The 25,953-nt window shown below is 39.8% G+C and overlaps 1 protein-coding gene across 2 annotated transcripts in view; it reads left to right on the top strand.

Annotated features, from left to right (window-relative positions):
• Positions 1-8,292: 8,292 nt before the first annotated feature.
• Positions 8,293-25,953, top strand: part of SMURF2 (SMAD specific E3 ubiquitin protein ligase 2) — a 124,402-nt gene continuing 106,741 nt past the window's right edge. For both annotated transcript variants that reach the window (XM_068529716.1, XM_068529717.1), the window contains exon 1: positions 8,293-8,397. In XM_068529716.1, the coding sequence (XP_068385817.1) occupies positions 8,346-8,397 (52 nt within the window). In that variant the 5' untranslated portion in view covers positions 8,293-8,345. The remainder of the gene's footprint in view (positions 8,398-25,953) is intronic.

Raw genomic sequence — 25,953 nt, forward strand, 5'->3', positions numbered from 1 at the left:
GGGCGTGCATTGGCAGGTGATCTCTTAACCACTGTGCCACCAGGGAAGTCCCTGAACCTTATTTTCTTATCTGTAAAACATGGAAAAGAATATCACTTAATAATATCACTTGTGGTTGCTTATCCAATATCTATTCCTGGCCCCCCTATTTCCTTTCTAACAGAACTCTGATTCCGTTCAGGTATTCACACATCCTCTGCATTGTTCTCTGAATTCTCTACATAGCCTAGATCAGGGGTGATTCCTGATTAGTCTCAACTAAATCTTGGAAATTCCATTCTGCTCGCCAATGATTAGTTTAAGAGTGGGCTAGGATCAAATTCTGACCGATGAGAGCTGAGAGGGAAAGATGCTAGTGTGAAGGGGCTTCTGGGAAGGATTTCCTCACTCCTAAGAAGCAGATGAGGAAGGGATGATCTGTCTCTTCTGAAGATTGTTTGGTCTGGACACAAGGCCTGGGACTGTCGTAGCCATCTTGTGGTCATGGTTACTTGAAGGCAAAACCAAAGCCCTGAGGAAGGCAGGGGCATGAGATGGAAAGAACCTGGGTCCTTGAATGTATCACTAAACCACTGAAACTCCAATTATGGAATCAACCCTATCTCAGAGCTACTTGTTATGTGAAATAATAAATCTCTATTATTTAAGTTTGTCTGGGTCAGGTTTTCTGTTTCTTGCTAATCCAAGCATCCTGAGTGATATATCCTTTAGGACAGCATCTGGCACATAGTGAGCCCTCAATAAGCATTAGCTCTTTTTTTTTTTTTGACCGCCCCACCTGGCATGCAGGATATTAGTTCCCCCACAAGGGATGGAACCCATGCCCCCTGCAGTGGAAGCGCAGAGTCTTAACCACTGGACCGCCAGGGAATTCCCAATAACCATTAGCTGTTGTTAGAATTGTATTGGCGGCTTTCCCTCAACCATTAAATAGTTTCAGATTTCACAGATCTTGGAAAAACACTTTACTGAATTCTACTGACCCTCCCAGTTATGACACTGTGCTCTTTACCAATGGCCTTAGATCTAGAGCAGGGATTAGTGCTATGGACGGTAGGCCAGATCTAGCCCACCGCTTGCTTTTGTAAATAAAGATTTATTAGGACAAAGTTACACCCATTCACCCATCGCTGCTCTTGCATTACAACACCAGAGTTGAGTAGTTACAGAGGGGGCTCTATGGTTGGCAAAGCCTGAAATATTTACTCTCTGGCCTCTTACGGAAAAAGTTTGCTGGCCTGTGTTTTGGAGCCAATTCTTTACCTCCTCAATGATTATTCACTCGGAGACCTTATTAACCAGGCAGATTACAGCTTCCACCCCAGAGATTCTGCTTCCGTGAACGTATCCGCTAGGACTCTTGTGGGCAAGTGACAGAAGACCTGACCCAAACTATGTGATGGCTTTAGGAATGGCTGGATCCAGGGGCTTAATGGGATAATCAAGATCATATTCTACTCTCTTCATCCCTTGGCCCCTCTTCCTCTGTGTTGATTCTAATCTCAGACAGTGTCTGCCATTGAGGGCCACAATATGGCCCTGCAGTGCCTGTCCTTCCTAGTTTATGTTTAGTGGGAAAGAGGTAAAATCTTTCTCAACATGTTTGGTAAAACTTTGGAGAATCACTGTGATTGATTTGACCTAAACATTGAAAGTGCATTCTAGAGAGCAACAGATAATTCTCTTCTTACCCTTTGTATTTTATGTATTGTTTCCTCATTGGTTGTCTTCCTCCACTAGATTACAAGCTTTAAGAACAGTGCTCAACAGCTACCATATGCTTAGTAAATATCATTTTGAATGAATGAACGTATATGTATATTTATTTAAAAATTGGAATTGGGATCGTTCCTCACGTATATTTTTGTTTTCTGCTTTTAAAAAATTTATGTATTTATATCATGAGCATTCCTTTTATGCCACTAAAGCTGTTTGGATTGCATTCCAAAGGCAACAAGCAGCCACTGAAGGTTTTTAAGCAATGGTTGACATTGACCCATTGGCTTATGAGCCATGTTGATCTCATTCTGGCCCATATTCTCTGCATTACCCATAAAGACTGCATCATACAAATATTTCCACATCTCCTCCCATCCCACCCTTAGAGAATTATGTTGTAGCTACTACAGTTTTTATTTTGAAGATGATTGGATATGACTGTTTTTTAGAGCCTGCTCGTGTTGCTCAGTTGTCCAAAGTAGCTGCAGTTGAGCGATGCGCCCGCTCCCTTTCCCCCGGGGCTGGGGCTGCTACCTCATCCCGAAAAGATGTGTTGCTTCATGATATCAGCTTACAGCAAACCATGCACAGATAACTTTTCAAACATTTCATTGTAATACTTCCACGCTTAAATCACCAAATTGGCTTTGGAAAATATGCAATCCCTTCAAATTACATTCTCTTTTAATTCAGAATTCACAATATCATGGGGCAGTGTATATACTTAAGACATTTGAAAATGGGTGCATAAAAGCTGCCTAGATTTACAGGATTTTTAATATTTTTAAAAAGCACACTATTGTAAATGCAACAAACGATGAAAATCAGTTATACAATGTGCCTTTTTACCTGTATTGTATATAATATAATTGGGTATGGAAGGGATTGAGAGGCTGTTTTAGTTTCCTAGGGCTCTCGTGAGAAAGTATCACAAACTGAGTGGCGGAAAACAACAGAAATTTATTTTTCCCCCGTTCTGAAGGCTAGAAGTCCAGAATTAAGGTGTTGGCAAGGCCATGCTCTCTCTGACAGTCCGGGTAGAACCCTTCCTTGCCTCCGCCCAGCTTCTGGTGGAGGCCAACAATCGCTGGCTTTCCTTGGCTTGCAGCTTCACTCTCCAATCTCTGCCTTTGTCATCACATGGCATTCTTCCTGTGTGTCTCTGACTTCAAACAGCATTTTCCTCTTCTTTAAAGATACCAGTGGTATTGAATTAGGACCCACCCTAATGGCCTCATCTTAATTAAAGACCCTATTTCCAAATAAGATTACATTCACAGGTTCAGGGGGTGGAGTTTAGGACTGCAACATATCTTTTGGGGGGGACAAAGATCCAACCTGTAACTGAGGTCATCTAGCCCATCTCTCTACAGGACGTATGAATCTGCTGTATAAGATCTGTCCAGTCGTAAGACTTAGGCAACAAAGTATGATAGTCAATTTAGGTCAAACCCAGGTAGGTGGAGTAGGGGCAGAAAGAGGGTCCTGGCACAAGATCGTCCCACACTCACTAGGGTGAGATAGTTGCTGTTGTACTGACCTAGTTATAGAAATTGGTTGCAGAGCTGGGTGGGTAGGATAAGGTCTAAAGAGTGATGCAGGGAAAGTCCGGTGCTGGGCAGAGCACAGAGCCCACTGGTGGGGAATCCAGCTGGCTGGTGGCAAACATTCTGGGTAGATGTTTAGATGGGTGGGATGGTCATTATCCTCTAGATCACCACTGTTCAATAGGAGTATAAAGTGAGTCACACTTGTAGTTTCAAATTTTCCAGTAACCATATTAGAAAAAGTAAAAAGAAATGGGGAAATTAAGACTTTATGTAATCCAAGATATCCAAAATATTATCATTTCAATATGTCATTAATATAAAAAAGATTAACATATTTTGCCTTCTTTTTTTTTTTTGCCCCGTACTGTCTTTAAAATCCAACGTGCATTTTATACTTGCAGGGCATCATAAATCGTATTTCAAGAGTACGATAGGCATATGTATTAGACTGCACTAGATCCTAGAAGTGCTGCCCCTGGGTGGTAGGATCCAAGCCACAGGCTGGGTTGTAGGTGAGACTCAGTTCTGGGGAGAACACAGGCAGGAGCAAGGCAGAATCTAAGGGTGTTTAGGGAAGAGTTTAGGATAGCCTGAAGAGGAAAATGTGTTCCAAGGAGAGACAAAGTGAATGAAAGGGGGGAGGGATCCACTTAAACTTGCTTAAGTAAGGGATGGGGTGATTATTCTGCACTGTGAGATCCCTTGGAAATGAACTGTAAGAAGCCACACCTGGGCTGGGAGTACTGGCAGGAAATTGGTCAGACAATCACTCTCTTTGTTTCCCTCTTTAGAGTTATGAAGCCTCTTGTCTCCATTTCTCTCTGCTTGTCTGTTTTGTTAGTCTCCTTCTACACACTCATTTCCTCTTTTATTTACCTAATTGAACCTTAAAATGGCTTCCTCAGCTGCTAAGTCTAGGACATCTCCGCTCAGCTCCCCACCACTAACTCAGTGGCTTAGTGTCCCATTTCATGTTCCAAGGAGAGAAAATCTGATCTGCCACTTGGTCACTCATCCACCTTTGGCTCAGTTAGCTGAGGCCAAGCTCACCTAGTACAAACGGAGCCATCCAGGCTCATCCCTATTCTAAGGCAGTGGTTCTCAAAGTGGGTTCTCTCCACCAGCAGCATTAGAAACATAAATTCAGGGCCCTCACCCCAACCTATTAAATCAGTGTCTCTGGGGGTGGAGCCTAGGATACCATGTTAGAGCCATGGGTGAGGGCAGATTCCCTCAGAAGAGGATGTGGGTAAGGACTACCATCTTAGTACACCAAGGTAGAGGCCGAGAAGGCCAGAGCTGAGGTGAGTAGCATGGGGGAGCCCACACCTGGAGAGAGAGGTCCCGGATGTGACTGCAACTTCCATCACTGGGGACCAGGAGTGCTGGGAGGGTGTGAGGGAAGGGGTCACAGAGAACAGCTCAGAATGTGACCTAATCCTAAATCATGTCAGAACAGGACTACATGTGAGGGTTTTTAGTGAACCTAACTTTGAGGACCTGGGACAGGCAGAGGCAGAGAGGAAATGAGTGGAGGACGGGGAGGGAGAGTCAGGTTGATAACAGCAAGTATATGGGGGCTGTGCTTGGCTGCTTCATCAGTTACAAGCTGATTTGGAGGAAGCTAGAACTAAATATTAAATTCAATTAATAGCAGTTAAACATTAAAGAAAGTTGAATTTTTAAGCAGTGGTAGAAACTGCTGAGTGCCTAATGTTTGCTTTTTCCATGGCACATAAACTGTATTAAATTTGAAATTTACACTACAAAAATAGCTTCACAGGAGTACCATTATTAACATAACCTTACCTCTGACAGATTTTTTATTACTGGAGACAACTCTTCTATGTACAAAATATATTAACGGCTGGAGCAGAAGAAAAATACCAACTACAGATGGTAAGAATTTTCTTGCAAAGTCACATCAAATTTAACATTAGCCTTGGAAAACAGAAACATATTTAAACAAAAGAGTTTAGATATTCTTAGAACTCTGCGTAGATTTTCACCTCTGGTCTAGGATACCATCATAAAGAGTGCAACTTCAAGTGATTAAAATAAGTTAATGAAAAAGTTTACCACTTCTGCTCAAAAATGCTATTTAACGAGTTGTTACAGCATTTTCATTGGCAGGTTCTATTAAATGGCATTTATGGAAAAAGACATATTTTATTGGTATAAAATAGGTGGAGTTAGTATACTTGAGAAAGATGCCTAAAACAATGATTCGATAAAAGGTGCACAATTCCACTGAGAGCAAATTAGAAGTCATAAGGGCATAAAAAGGCTTTGAAAAGATTTTCTGCAATTCCCATACCCATTAGAGACATGTGCAAGTACAATTTACATTAGAAGTAGATTTCTATTTTAGGAAGAAAGAAAAGAGTGAATTCTTAAGAATTGTTATTCCTCCTTTTTTTTCCTCAAAAATATGTCTAAAAGTGTTGCCATGATGAAGCAATGCTGTGCTTCTAACGCTGAAATGTAATCCAATGAAAGTTTAGCTCTCCTGAATAGTATAAATGGTTTTATTCTTTTTTAAAAAATTTATTTATTTATTTGTTGGTTATTTTTGGCTGCGTTGGGTCTTCATTGCTGCGCGTGGGCTTTCTCTAGCTGTGGCGAGCAGGGGCTTCTCATTGTGGTGGCTTCTCTTGTTGCCGAGCACAGGCTCTAGGCATGTGGGCTTCAGTAGTTGTGGCACACGTGCTCAGCAGTTGTGGCTCGCAGGCTCTAGAGCGCAGTCTCAGTAGTTGTGGCGCACGGGCTTAGTTGCTCCGCGGCATGTGGGATCTTCCCTGACCAGGGCTCGAACCCGTGTCCCCTGCATTGGCAGGCGGATTCTTAACCACTGCTGGGCCACCAGGGAAGTCCCTAAAGTATTCTTATCTGAATCTTTTTTTTAAACAATGAGATTTAAACTTACATGCAGGCAAGCGTAAACAAATCCTCCTCTGCATATTAAGCATGTATACATTTTTCTGAACTGTCACTTACATATTTGAATGTACTGCTTTAAACTTCACAACAGGCAATCTCCACAGCTCCTCCATTGTGTTCTTAAATCCAAACTTCTGTTACCTAATACAAAGCTACAAATTGTGTTAGTGGGTGGCTGGGAACAGTGGGTGCCATTAGAATGAGGCAAATGCGTATGTATACATCAGTTTGCTAAGTTTTATTGCCATTATACATCTAGTCGTTTAAATTGTGATCACAACTATTGTTGAAATTGATTAGTGTATCTTCAGAGCTTCTGTAGCACAAAGAAGCATTTCTAAAGGAACTTGTTCACTGCTTTGCACATAGTGGGCACTCAGTATTTGTTGAATGAATTTCTAGCACCGTCCCCTGCATTTCTAGTCTAACTTCCAGAACTTTATATAATTTTTGGATCACTTTAATTGTAGGGCTGTATCCAGACTGATGAGATGTTCTTGGAGGTAACTTGATCTGGAGAATAAAATGACATCACTGATGAATTAAAAGAAATGACTGACACTGACTTAGGATTAAAATATATCAGACTTTATTAAACATTTAAAATTGCAATAGTAGTAGTCTTAAGCAAAACTAACAAAGCACACAAAAAATCCCCCATGCATACGTTTGCATGCATACATACAACTTTTTATTCTGCTTTTAAGCTTGATTATTTGTTAACTCTTCCATATTATATGGTCTTCATAATTGCCATTTAAATGGCGGCATTAAAACCCATGCTGTTCATGTAATTCGCCATTAGGCTGTTAGCTCATCCTCCTTTTGTTATTAACCGAAGTTTGCAAAGAACATCTGTACTATCATATCAAGAATAAATTCCTAACAGTGCGATTACAGGGTCAAAGGGTAAGGTACACTTATTTTTATTTCATTTTCTATTTTTTCCCTCCTGAGATAACGAAATACAGTACTGTACGAAGAGCTTTTCATACATTGCTCTCGAAGGCTTATCTTGTTAATTATCCTTGCAGGCATTATTATCCTCCTATCCTTGAGCTACAGCTGAAAAAAGAGCCCAAGCAGGCCCTGGTAACCTGATCTCGTTCACCAGGTGAGTCCTGGATGGTGGTGGCAACTACGATACCAGGAGCAAAACACCCCGGGGGATTTGCTGGAACCCTCGGTAAGGGAATAGTGTCTCTTCCCTCAACCCAGCGACGCTCAATCCGGAGCGCAGCGGATTCGGTTATAACTTTGCTCGCCCCAGCCTCTCAACCCTGCACGCTGTGGGCGTCTAATAAAAGCGGTCTGCATTGCACTGACAAAAGCTCTCCCTTAAGCGGGCTGAACACTAGGCCCTCCTGGCACCACAGACCTCGGCGCCGCCACTCTGCTGCTTTGCCCGCTCCTTCCTCAAGTTCCTGCATGGGACAGCACGACACACCAGCCCAGACCGCCGCGCCCAGGCCGAACACGGGCCTGGCGCCCCAGCGCCCGGGGCACCCTGCGCGCGCCTGCCCAGGCCCCGCCCTCCGGCCCCGCCCCGCCCTCCGGCCCCGCCCCCGTCGGTGCCGCCCCCCCCGTCTCCTCCCCGCCCCCGGAGCCGACGAGTGGCGGCGGCGGCGGCGGCGGCGGCGGCGGCGGCCCCAAGACCCGGTTCCCTCAGACAAGAGGGCGGGTGGAGGAGGAAGCGGCCGAGCCCCGAGTCCTGCTCCGGCGCCGCCGAGCACCGCCCGCCTCAACCGACCGGCCCCGTCGGCTCCTGGGCCTTGCCGTGCCGAGAGGAGGGAAAGGCGGAGGCGGCTGCGTGCAGGCAGCGGGGGCGCGGGAGCGGGCGGAGGCGGCGCGGCCGGCCGCGGCTGCCGCTTTGTTGTGCGTCCCGGGCCGAGGAAGGAGAAGTGGGAGGAGGGGGGAGCTCGGCGTCCCGCTCCCTCCGCGGCTCATGGCGACGACGCTCGGCACATCCGGGACCCTCCGGCCGTGGCGGCCGCGGCGCCGGCTGCTCGGGCCCCAGCCCCGGCCGCTGTGGTGACTGCGCCGCGCCTCGCCGTCGCCCCCGCCCCGCCCGCCGCCCGCCGGCCCCGGGCCCCGCGCCGCGGCCGCAGCCCCGCCGCCGCCCCCGCCGCCGGGGACATGTCTAACCCCGGGGGCCGGAGGAACGGGCCCGTCAAGCTGCGCCTGACAGGTGAGGGGGTTGGGCGGGCGGCGGGAGCCGGGCCGGGGCGGCCGCGGGGTGGCCGAGCCGGCGGGGGGGTGCCTGTGGCCTTGAGAAGGGCCAGGGTCGCGATCAATGGTGAGTGGAGAGTCGGGAACGTGGGAAGGCCTAGTTCAGGGAGAGTAATTGCAAACCACTCTGCCTTGTTTGGAAATTCTTACAAAAGCCAAGGGTGACTCGGGGGTCTTTTGTTGGGGGGGGGTGGTCCCCCGGTTGGAATTCCTGGCGGATTTGAGGTCGAAAAGCCTGGACCGAGAAGCACGGTTCTCTCCCGAGGTGTCGGGAAGCAGCCCTTGGGCTACTGCCCAGGTGGGGTCGTGGAGGGGATGAGGAGCTCCTGTGGCGGGGATTATTGAATCCGGCTGCTGACTGCGCGCAGTAAACACTCCTTAAAGATGGAGCGCTTAACGGGAGGGTGTGTGTGTGTGTGTGTGTGTGTGTGTGTGTGTTCCCTGGTTGTTAACTTGTTCGCCCACTTGTGCCCGCGTGCAGAACCTTCCCTCTCTGCTGCCAGCCACAGCAGCCGGTGCCACACACCTGAAACGCACGGCTTTGAGAGGGAAGGAGACTGAGGTTGACTTTTCCGGTGTGTCTGCCTGATCCGACGACTCGGGCTCATTGTACCCTCTGTGTTTTGGAAGTGTTTGATTGTAGGGTAGCGTGTTTGGGGTTGTTCCTTGTAGGCCGCAGAACATGTGTCTCACTGCTAACTCTAGACCTGCTTTAAAAACACATTTTTTGGGGTCCATTTCTAAGTATGTACTCAGACAGACTTTAAGCGAAGTTTTCTCTCTCTCCCCACTCTCCTCCCCTTCCCTTTTCTAAATGGAAAAGAATGTCTGGAGGGGTTGCTAGATAGCAGGCTTTTCTTACAAAGTGTTTAAGATTCCAAGTGCATGAAATCTTTAACGTTACAGGTACGTTTTGCTTACAGTGTGCCATTTTTGATATTCTTACATGGTCGTGTTACCTCATTATAAGGAAAAATTATTTGGGGTTTGAAAAGTGTAATGGAAACCAGTGTACTTATCCTAGTTTCAGTATTCATTCTTAATTATCCACGTTGATATTCAGATGTGTGGTGAGAAAGGTGGCTTTCCTTAGAGAATCTGTGTGTGTATGCGTGTGTGGGTGCGCGTGTAAGAATAAACTGTAATTATGTTTGCCTCCACTAGACTTTGAGATTTATATGGACTAATTTTGTAATTGAATGCTTGTGTGTCACATCCCAGTCCACTGGCTGAACTTGTGAGATAAAAACTTGCAGTGAATTAGGTATTTGAGAATTTAGCCTGACTGTATGTTGGCTGCAGTTTTTAAAATATATTACTTTAATGACAGTTTTACTTTCCTTAGGGAAGATTGCAAAGAATCATTAACTGAGTGGTTCTTAATGGAAAACCTGGATTGGGAGATGCCTGTCTCCCCTACTTCCCCCCATTCAGTTTCCTTATTTTCTTACCAAGCAATGGAAACCTTTATAAGGGATCTTTGTTGCTTTAGAGTTTATCTACTCTATCTGGTCCTCTCTGGAGTCAGTCCTGTGTCAGTGATGGTGGAAAGAACCTGTGATTCCAGGTGTGCAAAAAGTATCAGAAATAGGCTGGTGGCCACTTAATTCCTTCTAGGCTGTATACACAATAAGAACATGAGGGAGAAAACAGGGATTTTGATTTTCTGCAGATAAAATGAGTTTGAGGTTTTTAGTGTGACTCAACAGATCTTAAAGTGTTTATCTGTGGTTTCCTTACTGAGTATGATACATTATAAAAATTCACGAGTAAAGTTAGGAGAAAAGATTACACTTATTCCCTATCCCTCCAAAAAAATACTGGACTAAATTTGTAGAGTGATTTTGTATTTTTAGATTTTTCTGAGGAATTTTAAATACACTGTGTCCCCTTAATTGTAAAAACAGTTTGAGATACTCTCAATTTCTTAAAACCATTGGGAATTTGTGTCTGTCATATTTTAAGAGAAAACTATTCAAATATTAAAAACATCGCCCTCTCCATTTTGGTTACGTATGGTGGATTCTCTTCTGTTTTGCCAGGAAAGTTAACATGTATTTTTTCATTTTTGTTCATTTACAGATTAGATGGTATAGATTTTAACACATAGATTTCAAGAGCTGGATTCAATTAGCAGCTTTTTAGGACATAAACATTAAAGAGTTAGATGGAAAAGATTGTTTTGACTGACTGGATAAATGACAGGGCTGTGTTTGATGTGCGTCCAGGAATTGGTCTGGAGCTGGTGCCCAACTTTTCAGTCCATCTTGAGAAGCCAAATAAAATATTTAACCTAGGCCTCGTTTTGTTTAAAAAAAAAAAGTTGATTCTTTGTTAAGACCTTAAGAAATGTTTGGCATACCTTTAGACTAAGTGTTTAACAGTTCATTTAGATTCGGGTTCCATAAGAGAGGAAAATTAAAGAAAAAAAAACCAGATCCCGTAGTGATTTTTTATTTGGTTTACAATACACTTGGGCTGTAAGATGATTTAAAGTAATTGTTCTTTGCTTTAAGTTAATACCATACTAGTATTTTAAATTTATAGATGGTCTTTGATTCCCAGGTACCTTATGAATTGTAGTTACTCAATTATATCCTTAATGTAGAGTTGCCTCTTTACTGAAAGAGGTAAACAACTCTTGCATGGTGTCTGTCTGTCACACACATACATACACACACACACTCTCATACACACACTCTCACACATACATACAAACTGAAGGAGAAATATTAGAACCATGAGCTCTCTGCCCACAACAGATATTAAACTTTTCCACATGTTATTCCTGAGACCACAGTCAACTAGCAAACTGTTTAGTATTTGTTGATGCAAATAAGGAAGGGCTAATTTAATCCCCAATTTGAGATTCCTCAGGTCATTGGTGGCTAAAATCTGATTTGGTCCGTCAAACTACTTCTATTTTTTATGACACATTAACACTTGATCATTAAAATGGGCTGTATGGTAAAGCTATCAATTTCAACTAGTATTTGTAGAGCAAATTGATTATAAAATGTAAAGTTTGTATACATTATACTTATGAATAGGCTTTTCTTATGATGGTTTGGATAGAAGATATTCTTTGATGGTAAAAAAAAATTGGGGGTAATTTTTTATATTACTGTTTTTGAAAACCAAAGACTGGAAAAAGCAGTATAATTTCTAATATTTAAAATTCTTAGATATGGAGAAATAACAGATTACTTCTCCAGAACATTTATTGCAGAACTTTTTGTAATTTAAATGTTTTCGTACAGTGCTTCTCATGTTATTAATTTATAAAACCCTAAGCAGTAATGAGGTTAACCTTGTCTATAGCTAAAGGAAAATTACCTTTAAAAGTCTCACTTTAGATATGCTGGTATCTTAGTATTGTTTTACTGCATATTTTATTGATGCAAGCCTTTAAAAATTACAACTTGATTATACCTCGCAGTTTTCTAAGTGGGAATGTGCCTGTACACCATAATGACTTGTTCTAGGGGTGTTAGTGATTTGAATGTCCCCAGCTCATTTTTTTTTTCTTGGTTTCTGAGGAGGAAGCCAATGTGGCTTAGCTCCTTCCTTTTCTCTTAAGTTTCTCTCTTCTAGTCTAACCTTCAGGCAGGGGGCTGAACCTGCCTAGGTGCTTCATGTAGTTTGGTTTTCATTGGTGAGTAAAGAGAGAGAGAGAGAGAGAGAGAGAGAGAGAGAGAGAGAGAGAGAGAGAGAGAGAGAGAGAGAGTGTGTGTGTGTGTGTGTGTGTGTGTGTGTGTGTGTGTGTGTGTGTGTGTGCGCGCGCTTAATCATGGATTCTACTTTTTTCCTGTTGGTTGAACTGTAACTCTCACAACATACTAACATGTCATTTATTTAGCATGTAATTTAGCATATTTAGTATATAACTCAAGGTTTCAAGGTAAATGAAGATCCATGCTTTAGCCATGCAAGGTTTTAATTTTAGCTATTTTTGATGTCTTTTAAAGATTTTGAAGGCTTTTAAAGATGTAATATGCCCTACTCCTTTCAAATAGACCATACTTAACAGAACTTAATGTTTTATTTATGATTCAGTATCATTATGAATATAAGTTATTGTGCTGTTGTAATGTGTAGTACAAGGATATCATCATGGTATGTAGAGAGAACCGTTTGACTCTGGCTGTATGGTGACATGTTTAACCCTGTTCTTACTGCTTTTTCTCTCTTTGCCTTTCTTTTTGTTTACTGTTACTTTCTTTGCTCTAAGAAAGCTGAACCCTTGAAATATACTGTTGTAATCAACATTGTTAGGTGTTTCTGTATGAGGGACATGTACTGAATGCTTATTAAGTGCCAGACACTGTATTAAGTTTACATCTGTTATTACTTTTAATTCTCATAATAACTTCAAGAGGTAGGAGAAACTCGGAGAGGTTAAGTACATGTCAGAACTCAAGTTGTCTGTCTAGAAAGCCTGTTACAAACTTACAGGATTTTGTGTGGAAAATAAAATAATTTCACTTATTTGGAATTACCCTTGTCCCCTGAGATACTTGCTTATCTCTTAAGGCTCAGCTCAAGGTACCCTTATCCACAGATCTTTCCTTGACCTGTGTTGATCTTTCCTCTGTGACTAAGAGGCTCTTCCTCTAGCATCAGACCTAACTCAATGAAGGGCATTTGTTGTCTATGCTGTAAGCTCCATGAAGGCAGAATCCTGTTTCAGCATGCATTAAGAGCCTTTTGGAATTTTATTTTGAACGAATGCTGGAGACATAGAAGTAATTCTGTGTAGTTTTATACGTGTTTTTTATGGCTGATGCACTGGGTGTGAGTGGCAAGAGGTGAGGCTTGTAGACAGGGACCAACCCATTTTAGGACCTTGTTATATTTTGTCAAGAAGTTTGATTTTTTTTTTTTTTTTTTTTAAGGTAGTGGGAACCATTGAAGGATTTTAAGCTTCGATATATTTGATGTTTAGAAAGGTTAATCTTTGGGCAATAGGAAGGATGGACTGGAATGGGAACCACGAAGACTGATTTTAGGATAACCAGTTAAGAGAATGCTATACAACAACCATTGTTCATATTTTTTTCTTGTTTTAACTTTTATTTCCAAATTCTGTTATTATAGATAATTTGTAAACACCTTGGTATGGATAATTTTTTTTTTTTTAAGGGATTGTTTTCTTAGGAAATTTCCATAGAGAGAGTGCTGTTGCATTAAAGGGTGTGGATCTTTTTAGGTTCTTGATTAATTTTTCGTCAGACTGTTTCCTAAAAGAATTGTGCCTGTTTAGAGCAGCATTGAATAAATGTGTCCCTCTTAATATTCTATTACAAGAATTGGCTCTTGTTTTTTAAAATGTTCGCTAACTTCATGGCATATAGTATTTAACATTTTCTTGTGAAGTTGAATATTTTCCTGTCTGTTTACTAATTATATTTCTCTTTGTTGCCTTGTTTGGTCTTGTCCTAGTTACCACTTAGGCCATTTGTGTTTTTCTTAGTGATCTGCCTGAGAATTAAAAAAGATACTAATCTTTTGTCATATTTGTTACAGACGTTTTCCCCAGTCTGTTATTTGACTTTTAATTTTGATCATTTTTGAAAGAAAAATGATTTTGAATAAATTTGTTACTTTAGGAGTCAAATTTGTCCAACTTTTCCTTTGTTTTTCCTATCATTACTATACTTAGGAAAACCCTTTTCTTCAAGAGGCTTAGTAAATATTTAAGTACATTTTATTTTAGTGTTTTTAAAAATGGTTTAGGAAGATGTTTCCCCCCAAATTGCTACTCAGTCATCACATCATTATTTATTGATCAATTTTTCCTTTCCATAGTGGTGTGATATCTTTTTAGTTATGTTAACAAATTAGTTATAACAGTCAGATTATCTCTTGTTCAGTGCCATACTCTTCATTATTGTAGCTTTATAATTTAGTTTAATGTTCTCATTGTGTTAGAAATATTTTTTTGCTGTTTTTACTTATTTGCTCTTACATGTGAATATTAAAATTGTTAAATTTAAAAAGAAATTTCGGGCTTCCCTGGTGGCGCAGTGGTTAAGAATCCACCTGCTAATGCAGGGGACTTGGGTTCGAGCCCTGGTCCGGGAAGATCCCACATAAAAAAAAAAAAAAAAGAAATTTCATTGGGATTGTAATTAGAATGCATTAATTTGGGAAAAGGAGGCATTTAAGTGTATTTAGTTTTCCCACCTAGGAACATGTTATGTTTTTACATTTATTTAAGCTTTTGTTCATATTGTTTAGGATAGTTTAATAGTTTTCTTCCTATGTTTTAATGTAATTCCAGCTAATTTATATTTGTGGCATATCCATTGTATTTTCTAACCTTAGTTATTGGCTTGTATTTAGGATTGCAGTCATATCTATTTTTGCTTGATTAGAGCAACTTTGCTGAACACTAAGCCTACTAATATTTCACTAATGCTAGTTTTCCAGGTATCAGTATTTGGCATTTTTTACAGTTGAATGCTAACATTAAAAATTTTTTTTCTTTTGTATTTTTCCACTAATACATAATTAATTGAACAAAGTGAAGAATTTTATGTTTGTTTTAGAATCGTATCTAAAGGCATTGACTTTTTAAAAACCGCATTTGATATGAATTAAGAAATATCAACATGTGTCTTAAGTTTGGCATTTGGTTTCTTACTAAAAATTGACAGCAGACATAAAACTTAGTTTAAAATAAATCCTGATTTTAGGTAGGAATTCCTACATAGATGATTGCACAAATGGCATTTCTTTCTTTCCCAAAAGTTTCCTCCTGCCTCTTCACAGCCAGTCTCCTCATATCCCCAGTCCTTGACAACCACTGATTTACTTTCTGTTGCAATAGTTCTACCTTTTCTAGAATTTTATGTAAATGGGATCATGCAGTATGTAGTCTTCTGAGTCAGGCTTCTTTTCACTTAGAATAGTGCTTTTGAGGTCCATCCATGTCGTGTATCAGTTGTTTGTTCCTTTTATTCCTGAGGAATATTGCATTGTACACACGTACCCCATTTTGTTTATCCATTCACAAATATCCACAGACATTAGTTTCCAGTTTTTTGCCATTATTTATAAAGCTGCTATGAACATTTGGGTACACCTCTCTTTATGAACAAGTTTTTATTTCTTTTGGGTAAATGTTTAGGATTGTTGGATCATATGGTAAGTATGTGTTTAACTTAAAAAAAAACAACTGCTAAACTGTTTTTCAAAGTTGTACCATTTTGTATTTCTACCAGTGGTGTCTGAGAGTTCCAGTTGCTCCGAATCCTAGCCAACACTTCAGCACTTGCTGTTGTCAGTCTTTGATTTTAGCCATTCTAATTGGTGTGTAGAGATTACTTCAGTGTAGCTTTAATTTTAATTCCCTTTGACCTACAGTGTTAAGCATCTTTTAATGGACTTATTTATCATCTGTGTCTCTTTGGTGAATATCTGTTCAAATCTTTTGCTCATGGTTTTAAAATTGGGTTGTTTTCTTATTATTGAGCTTTGAGAATTCTTTTTGTATTCTGGATACAAGTCCTTTATCAGATATGTGTTTTGCAAATATTTTCTCCTAATCTGTGGCATTTTCCCCCCCCCCCAATAGTGTCTCAAAGAGCAGAAGTTTTGAATTTTGATTAAGCCCTGTTTATCAATTTTTTTCTTTATGGTTCATGCTTTTTATGTCCTATATAAGAAATCTTTTCCTAATCCACAGTTCTAAAAGTTTTCTATGTTTTCTTCTGCAATATTTATAATATTAGCACTTACATTTTGGTGTAGGATCCTCCTAAATTTAACTTTTTAAAAATTTGCTGTGAGAAATAAGGGTCAGGTTCTTTTTTTTTTTTCATACGGATATCTGATTTTCCTAGCACCATTTGTTAAAATGCTTTTGTTTCCTCCGTTGAGTTGTCTTGGCACCTTGGCTAAAAATCAGTTGACAACATACATGTTCTATTTCTGGACTCTATTCTGTTCCTTTCATCTATAATTCTTTTCTTTGTAAGTTTATTATTTATAATTCACACTTTCCTATTACTGTAGTTTTAACTTAAGTCTTCTGATTTCAAACATTGATTGAACTTTTCATAAACATTTTGATAGTTTAATAAGCATAATTGAGTCTTTAATTTAGGACCCCATAATACTTTAGGATCTTGTAATGCTTTAGAGCAGCGGTCCCCAACCTTTTTGCCACCAGGGACTGGTTTCATGGAAGACAGTTTTTCCATGGATGGGCAGGGGATGGTTCAGGCTGTAATGTGAGCGATGGGGAGTGGCAGATGAAGCGTTGCTTGCTAGCCTGCCGCTCACCTCCTGCTGTGCCGCCCAGTTCCTAACAGGCAACAGACCGTTAGCAGTCCGTGGCCTGGGGTTTGGGAACCCCTGCTTTAGAGCCTATTTCATTTATTTAGTCAACGAATATTTATCAATTTCTTGCCATATGTCAGACATTGATTTTTTTTAATTCTATAGTACCACGAATGGAGATATAAGAAATCAGAATAAACCTAGGTTGGGCTCAATATTTTTCTTTTCAGCATTTTTATTATGAATCTTTAAAAAGTTTATTATTATTTTTGTCTCTTACTGATGAAAGTAGATTACAATAAGCATGACTTAACAAAGTTTGCTGTTTACCAGCTATCAGCCCCCTCAACTCGTTTTTGGAAAAAGATGGGATAAAAAAAATAAACATATCTAAAATGTGGCAATAGAAAAGAAAGGATATAATTGTTTTGTCAAATGTGGGTTGGATTATGGTTTTTTTATTTTACTTTTTATTTTTTTAATTTAACTTTTTAAAAAATTAATTAATCACTTAATTTGGTTGTGCCGGGTCTTAGTTGCGGCAGGTGGGCTCCTTAGTTGTGGCTCGCTGGCTCCTTAGTTGCAGCATGTGGGCGCCTTAGTTGTGGCATGCATGAACTCTTAGTTGCAGCATACATGTGGGATCTAATTCCCTGACCAGGTATCAGACCCAGGCCCCCTGCATTGGGATGGCAGAGGCTTACCCACTGTGCCACCAGCGAAGTCCCGATGGTTTTCTTAAACTTATATTTTATATTATGAGCATTTTTTCCTGTAAGACAAAAGAAAGGAAGAAACTTAATTTTTAATTGAGGTATAGTTGATTACAATGTTGTGTTAATTTCTGCTGTACAGCAAAGTGATTCAGTTATACATATATATACATTCTTTTTTTAAATATTCTTTTCCTGTATGGTTTGTCATAGGATACAGAATATAGTTCTCTGTGCTGTACAGTAGGACCTTGTTGTTTATTCATTCCATATATAATAGCTTACATCTGCTAACTCCAACCTCCCACTCCACCCCTCCCTCAACCCCCTCCCCCTTGGCAACCACAAGTCTGTTCTCTATGTCCCTGAGTCTGTTTCTGTTTGGTAGATACGTTCATTTGTGTCACATTTAAAAAAAAATTAATTTATTTATTTTTGTCTGTGTTGGGTTTTCGTTGCTGTGCGTGGGCTTTCTCTAGTTGCAGCGAGTGAGGCTGCTCTTCGTTGCAGTGCATGGGCTTCTCATAGCGGCGGCTTCTCTTGTTGTGGAGCACGGGCTCTAGGCGCACGGGCTTCAGTAGTTCTGGCACTCGGGCTCAGCAGTTGTGGCTTTCGGGCTCTAGAGCGCAGGATCAGTAGTTGTGGCACACGGGCTTAGTTGCTCTGCGGCACGTGGGATCTTCCTGGACCAGGGCTCAAACCCATGTCTCCTGCCTTGGCAGGCGGATTCTTAACCACTGGGCCACCAGGGAAGTCCTGTGTCACATTTTAGATTCTATATATAAGTGACATTATATGGTATTTGTCTTTCTCTTTCTGACTTACTGATAATCTCTAGGTCCATCCATGTTGCTGCAAATGGCATTATTTCATTATTTTTTAATGGCTGAGTAGTATTCCATGGTATATATGTACCACATCTTTGTCCATTCATCTGTTGATGGACATTTAGGTTGTCTCCATGTCTTGGCTATTGTGAATAGTGCTGCTATGAACCCTGGGGTGCATGTATCTTTTTTGGATTAGAGTTTTGTCTGGGTATATGCCCAGGAGTGGAATTGCTAGATCATATGGCAACTCTATTTTTAGTTTTTTGAGGAACCTCCATACTGTTTTCCATAGTGGCTGCACCAATTTACATTTCCACTAACAGCGTAGGAGGGTTCTCTTTTCCTCCACATCCTTTCCAGCATTTGTTATTTGTAGAGTTTTTAATGATGACCATTCTGACTGATGTGAGGTGGTACCTCATTGTAGTTTTGATTTGCATTTCTCTAATAATTAGTGATGTTGAGCATCTTTTCATGTGCCTGTTGGCCATCTGTATGTGGAAAAAGCTTAATTTTATTAAAATCTAAGACGACTTTTTTATTTGACCACAGTGCATTCCTGGGGACTGTCACAAAGCAGACATATGTAATATAGACCTATTTACTGTTATTGTTGGAGGCAGTTGGGATGTTGTAGAAAGAGTATAGAACTTGGAGGCAGAAAATTTGGGTTCATATCCTAGTTATGCCACTGATAAGCTTTGTGCCTTTAAGCGAGTCACTTATTTTCTTGGTGCCTATGCTTTTAGTTATAAATGCATGTTTAAAATGACAGTGTTATTTATTTTAGGATCCTGCTAGATAAGAAATAATGTGTGTGAAAAATACTGTTCAAGCTGTAAAGTATTATGTTAATGTATTTTGAAATTTTTGATCAAAGATTGTGTTTTATTTTTTAATTAATTTTTATTGGAGTATAGTTGATTTACAATGTTGTGTTAGTTTCTGCTGTACAGCAAAGTGAATCAGTTATACATATATCCATTCTTTTTTAGATTCTTTCCCCATATATAGGTCATTACAGAGTATTGAATAGAGTTCCCTGAGCTATACAGTAGGTTCTTATAAGTTATCTGTTTTATATGTAGTGGTGTACAAAGATTGTGGTTTTTTTTAAAACATCTTTATTGGAGTATAAATGCTTTACAATGGTGTGTTAGTTTCTGCTGTATAACAAAGTGAATCAGCTATACATATACGTATACCCCCATATCCCCTCCCTCTTGCGTCTCCCTCCCACCCTCCCTATCCCACCCCTCTAGGTGGTCACAAAGCACTGAGCTGATCTCCCTGTGCTATGAGGCTGCTTCCCACTAGCTATCTTGCATTTAGTAGTGTATATATGTCAGTGTTACTCTCTCACTTTGTCCCAGCTTACCCTTCCCCCTCCCCGTGTCCTCAAGTCCATTCTCTACGTCTGCGTCTTTATTCCTGTCCTGGCCCTAGGTTCATCAGAACCATTTTTTTTTTTTAGATTCCGTATATATGTGTTAGCATATGGTATATATTTTTCTTTTTCTGACTTCACTCTGTATGACAGACTCTAGGTCCATCCACCTCACTACAAATAACTCAATTTTGTTAAAGATTGTGTTTTAAATAAAGTAGTCATAACCGATTATATGCTGTTTTATAGGAGCAAGTGCAACATTAATAATGATTAATATAGGTATTGATTTAAATGAAATCATGTCTTATAAAATAGGCATAAATGTTTTGTACACCTTGGGGTACCAGTGTGTTGAAGGAATTCATATAGTTAAATTAGCTATTGTTATAATTTTAAAAAAATATTTAATTTATTTATTTGGCTGTGCCGGGTCTTAGTTGCGGCACGCGGGATCTTTAGTTGCGGCATGTGGGCTCTTTAGTTGTGGCACATAAACTCTTAGTTGTGGTGTGCACGTGAGATCTAGTTCCCTGACCAGGGATTGAGCCCGGGTCCCCTGCATTGGGAACGTGGAGTCTTACTCACTAGACCACCAGAGAAGTCCCTAAATTAGCTATTGTTATAATTTTTATCTGTAAATGATATAGCAAACATTTAGACAGTTAATTGTATTCTCCCTCAACCCCTCTATCCAGTTTTGGTAAGAAGTGGAAGAGCTTTGGAGAGTAATTTGAATGGCTCAGGATTTTGGAGATGGGAGAACTGTTTGGATCCAAGTCTTCAAGACTTTTTGCTGGTACTTTCAAAAATAGCCTGTAGTTTCATCTGTTGCCAGTAGATGGAGATATTTCTGCACAGGTAGATGTCAACAGTGAGTAAAGACCTGTAAAACAGAAACCCAGAGTGTAAATAAGAGTTCTTGAAATAGAGTTGGAGAATTAGAAACTATCAAAGGTGATGCTGGCTTCTAATGCACATCCATACTTTAGGATAAACTTTCTTATATAAACTCTGTGTTACATGTACAGGAGCAATACAAAAATTATTTTTGTTATATTAGAATTGCAAACATTGGTAGTTTATTCAGCTTTTTTTTTTGTATGATCTTATGTCGTCAGGCTTTAAATACAACTTTCTCTAGTGAAGTAGAACACTTAATTGCTTGGTCAGATTATTCAGAATCATATAAATTTAATACTATAAATAAGGTTGAAAGAGCTTTCTTAAAAAAATTGAATTTTGTAAAGGAAGAAGAATGAAGAAAAAATATTTTTAAAGATTCTTCTATCTTTTTAAAGTAAAGTAGTATTTGACACATTCAAAATACCATGTCTAACACAGTACTTGGTACATAGTATATCTTCAGTAAATATTTGTGAATTAAAGAATGATTCATGAAATTGAAAAAAGCTTACATGGTTTAAGAGGACCTCATTTGAAACAGATAATAGAATCTCTCTTTGTGACATTATTACTGAATTAACTGATGTTTGTACCTTAGTAATTTTGACAATGTTAAGTTATAAAGATAGGGGACCAAAGTATTCATTAAAGTTAATATTTGACTTGATGGCTAGAACTCTTTTACCATACTCTGCAAAATTTACTTTTCAACAAAGTGAAGATCAGTCTGATAGTCACTGCAAAAAGATCTACTTTTGCAGTGTCACCTAAGAAATTCACATATATAACTTGTCTGTCAGTGTTAGGAAGAAAATTAATATTTTTTCAGAGCTCTATAGTTTTAACTTGTTCTCATTTGTTATCTAATTTAATTACTGTTGAGATCCTGACTTTACAAGTATTCTAAACCAGTGAAGGCGAAATATAATCTTTTATCTGATGAAATTTTTTTCTTGAATCTTACGAAGAGAATAGCAACTGATTTTTTTGAGGGAACAATTGGTACAGTTATTCAAATTCCATAGAAATTAGGCTAGTTGTACCAGAAATCTTTTGTAATAAAATATGAATCCTTGTACATTTTAGTTTTCTATTTCCTAGTTGTTTTGAGTTTTTCTTATTTTACATAGGTAGGAAAACTTAGGTAGTAAACCAGTCTTTTTCTTACTTTAAAATAGGGTTGGTGATGATATTTCAAGTTTCTTCTGATTTCCAGTTTGGTTATCTCAAGTCTTTTTTCTCTAACTAGAAAGAGGACTTGGAATGGTGGTGAAATATTTACATATTCAGTGATCATTTGTTGAGAGTCTTAACATGCACCTTAGCCTGAGGTGTAGGTTCTGGGATTTCAAGAAGAGATTTGGATCCCGATCTTGCTTTCAGGGAACCTACAGTGTGAACAAGTAGAGACAAGACTTGGTGGATGAAATAATTGAACAGTCAGTGCTAGAGTTAGTGATACGTACAATGAGGGTGAAATAAAAGAATGAAAGCCCATGGATATTTTTAAGGGAGCTCAATTTTCAGATTCTAAAGTTGATCAGTTTTTCATATTTTCTTCCTTTCACTTTACAAAAGAAAGGCACATCTCTAGGCCGTCCCAAATAGTACATTGTCCTGGGGTAAGAGGTCTTCCAGGGCACCTAAGAGACAAATTAGAATATTGATGAGGTTATCGAGAAGGCAGTGACTCCAATGACTAACATCTTTTCACAAGTCACGTGGTTTCAACCCTTCAATTTCAACAAAATTAGGGACCCGATCAAGTTGTTAGTTGATCATTAAAAATAATTTTCATAAAAATAAGTTTTCTTAGCACTTACATTTATAAAAATGAGAAATAGGAATAAAATATTTTCAATAAACATTCATTGATAGACACATGAACGAATTGAAAATAAGATAACCTCATCCATGTCATGAAGAGATACATTTCCAATTCTTCTTTTCCTCGTCCTGTTCCCCCTTTTTGAATAATTGGTTTGTTCTAATCAGGATGCAGGAAAGGTCTACACATTGTATTTTTTTTTTTTTTTTTAAGACCTTGAGCTCTTAGCGGTCTTCTCTCTCCTAGGGGCATTTGCTTTATTTTATTTTATTTTTATTTAATTAATTAATTTATTTATTTTTGGCTGTGTTGGGTCTTCGTTTCTGTGCGAGGGCTTTCTCTAGTTGCGGCGAGCGGGGGCCACTCTTCATCGCGGTGCGCGGGCCTCTCACTGTCGTGGCCTCTCTTGTTGCGGAGCACAGGCTCCAGACGCACAGGCTCAGTAGTTGTGGCTCACGGGCCTAGTTGCTCCGCGGCATGTGGGATCTTCCCAGACCAGGGCTCGAACCCGTGTCCCCTGCATTGGCAGGCAGATTCTCAACCACTGCGCCACCAGGGAAGCCCCTACACATTGTATTTTGTTGGTATGTCTGAAGTTTTTTTTAAAGTATAGGCCCATTGCCCCCCCGCCCACCTTTGTTCTTTGAATTTTCTTTGAATTTACTTATTACAGAAACCGGATCTGTTAAATACTTTAATCTAAAAACTCTTTATGATTTGGTTCTAGCATTGTTTCCCATCATGCCTGTGTCCCATCATATGCCTGTTACACCACTCTGAATTCCTCACTCTTTACTATTCTTTTCACATTTTCTTTTATCTCCCAAGTTTTTGATGGTGCTGTTTACTTAGACTCTGTTACAATACTTTCTTCCTTACCTAGCCACCCTGCCCAATCTACTCGGGCTGTTAAGACAGCTGAAGTATTTTCGCCTCTGAGAAGTCTTCCCAGACTTCCCCAGGCTGACTTAAGTGCCCCTGTCTTAACAGTTAGGGTCCTGATAGAAACAGATAACATTCTCACAAAAGGTGAAAGAGAATGTCGTTAGGGGACTACTTAGAATGAATGGGCAGGGTTAAGGGAATCCAATTAGGAATGGTGTAGCACCTAGGGACTAGCAATGTTAGGAAGTTGCATCATCTTTGGGCAAGAAAGGGAAAGGGAGCGAGTAGTCATGGGAACGCAGAGAGACCCTTGCTGTTGCTTCTCATTTACTGAACCCAATTTGAGGCTGGAGGGTAAGGGAGCCCAGTTCCTGTAGCCCATTACGTCAGCCTCCTAGGACACCAAGTGCTGGTTAAAGGATGGAGAATGATCTGAAGGAGCAAATAGAAATATCCAAAACACCCTCATTTATATTCCTGCAATACGTTAGAATACTTCGTTGTATCATTTATTATATTGACTTAAAATTCATTGGTTGTATTGATGTTTTCCCCATAGCACTGTGAACTCCTCTGTAGCTATGAACTAGCTCTTACTCATATTTGCCTACCCACAGTGCTCATTAGATACTTAATTAAATGAATAAAAGTTTAAAAAAGAGATGAATGAGATACATAATTTAAAAGGGCTGTTCTACTTAGTGGTAATGTGTGGTGATTCTTAGTTCAAAAGAGTAAATTTAATAATTTTTGCTTTGTTTGGCAGTTTTGATGCTTTTGCAATAATTGACTCACTCTTTTGGTTGAAGAAAGGCCAGGGATTAATTTAGGCCATAATAGATAACTTCTGTATTTAGAAGGATTATAATGCAAGACTGATTTGGCTGAGCTCAGTGGCATGGTAAATATATTTATGCACTTCCTTTTGCTATGGGTGAATCATGATGCAGGGAAAGAATCTGTAGAGGCTATAAGGCCATAAAATTAGATTGATTTCAGGAAGAGTGTGCCTTACTTACTATTATTAGACTTTCTCTGGGTTATTACATAGCTTTTTCAAATCTCTTAAATAAATGAAAGCTGGTCTTGGGACTTCCCTGGTGGTCCAGTGGCTAGAACTCCACACTCCCAATGCAGGGGGCTGGGTTCAATCCCTGGGCAGGAAACTAGACCCCACATGTCGCAACTAAGAGTTTGCATGCCACAACTAAAGACCCTGCATGCCACAATGAAGATCCTGCGTGCTGCAAAGACCCAGCGCAGCCAAATAAATAAATACATAAGTAAATACTAAAAAATAAAAAAAAAAAATGAAAGCTGGTCTCTATATGGAAAAATGCACCCTTATTGCTAGCCAAATTCTTCCCCTCCCCCCAATAAGTTGAACTAATGATCATATATTTGCTATAAAAGCTTGTTAGAATTGCTGTATAAAAAATTACTCCAAAACTTAAAGGCCTAAAACACAAACAATAATTTTATTATCTCTCGTGATTTCTGTGGGTTAGGAGTTTGGAAAGGGCTCTGCTGGTTTTTTAAAAAAATTTTTTTAAGTTAATTAATTTATTTTTGTCTGCATTGAGTCTTAGTTGCGGCACACGGGATCATCGTTGCGGCACGTGGGTTCTTCATTGTGGTGCACGGGCTTCTCTCTAGTTGTGGCGCCCAGGCTCCAGAGTGTGTGGGCTTTGTAGTTGCAGCACGCGGGCTCAGTAGTTGCGGTGCGTGGGCTTAGTTGCCCCACGACATGTGGGATCTTAGTTCCCGGACCAGGGATCAAACCCGTGTCCCCTGCATTGGAAGGTGGATTCTTAACGACTGGGCCACCAGGAAAGTCCCTGCTGGCTGGTTTTGGCTCAGGGTCTGTCATGTATTTTATTCAGATGATGGCTGGAGTTGGAATAGCTGGGGGCTGGCCGGGCATTTATCTCTCTTCAGGTCATCTGCGAGCCTCTCCATGTGATTTCACTGCATGAGCTAGTTTATGGCAGCCCCAGGGCAGTTACACTGCTAATATGACTGGCTCAGGGTACCAGCAGGAATTGTCAGGAAACAAGGCGAAAGCTGCATCTCCTTTTCTGACTCAGCCTAGAAAGTCCTTGTTGCATTTTATTGGTTACAGGCAAGTTACTTAAAAGTTCTTCTAGATTCAAGGGGAAAGAACATAGATTGCATCTCTTGATGAAAAAAGTGGCAAAGAATTTGCAGCCATTTAAAAAACTGTCATAGGTGACAGTGGTGGCAGCTACCACTGCTACTTCTTTTGTTTTTTTGGTTGGACTCCATGCTCTTTGGTATCCTAATCTAATGCATACTATTTTCCAGCTTTTGTAATTGAGTTATTTTATGTTCTGCCTTTGAAGTTGCCAGGAATTTTATTACAGAGAACTTAACAAAAGAAATTTTCAACAGTTTCTAGAAGAGTTATGATAATATGTTATTAAAATCCGTAAGTTATTTTGGTAAAGGATAAAAAAGATACTCAGTGGAAACAGAAGCAGACTGGTAAAAAGAAAGAAGGCAGATAAATACTATTTGAATAAAATAATTTATGCAAGTATGTGAATTAAATTCTTTAATTCTCTGGAATGAGTTTTATATTGAAAACATATTATAATTCAGGGCTAATAATCAGAGTTTTAGTGCTCCCCCATCAGGTCTGCATTGTTTTTCTTTAACC

The sequence above is a fragment of the Eschrichtius robustus genome, chromosome 20 (genome assembly GCF_028021215.1).
Source record: "Eschrichtius robustus isolate mEscRob2 chromosome 20, mEscRob2.pri, whole genome shotgun sequence".
Taxonomy (NCBI): domain Eukaryota; kingdom Metazoa; phylum Chordata; class Mammalia; order Artiodactyla; family Eschrichtiidae; genus Eschrichtius; species Eschrichtius robustus.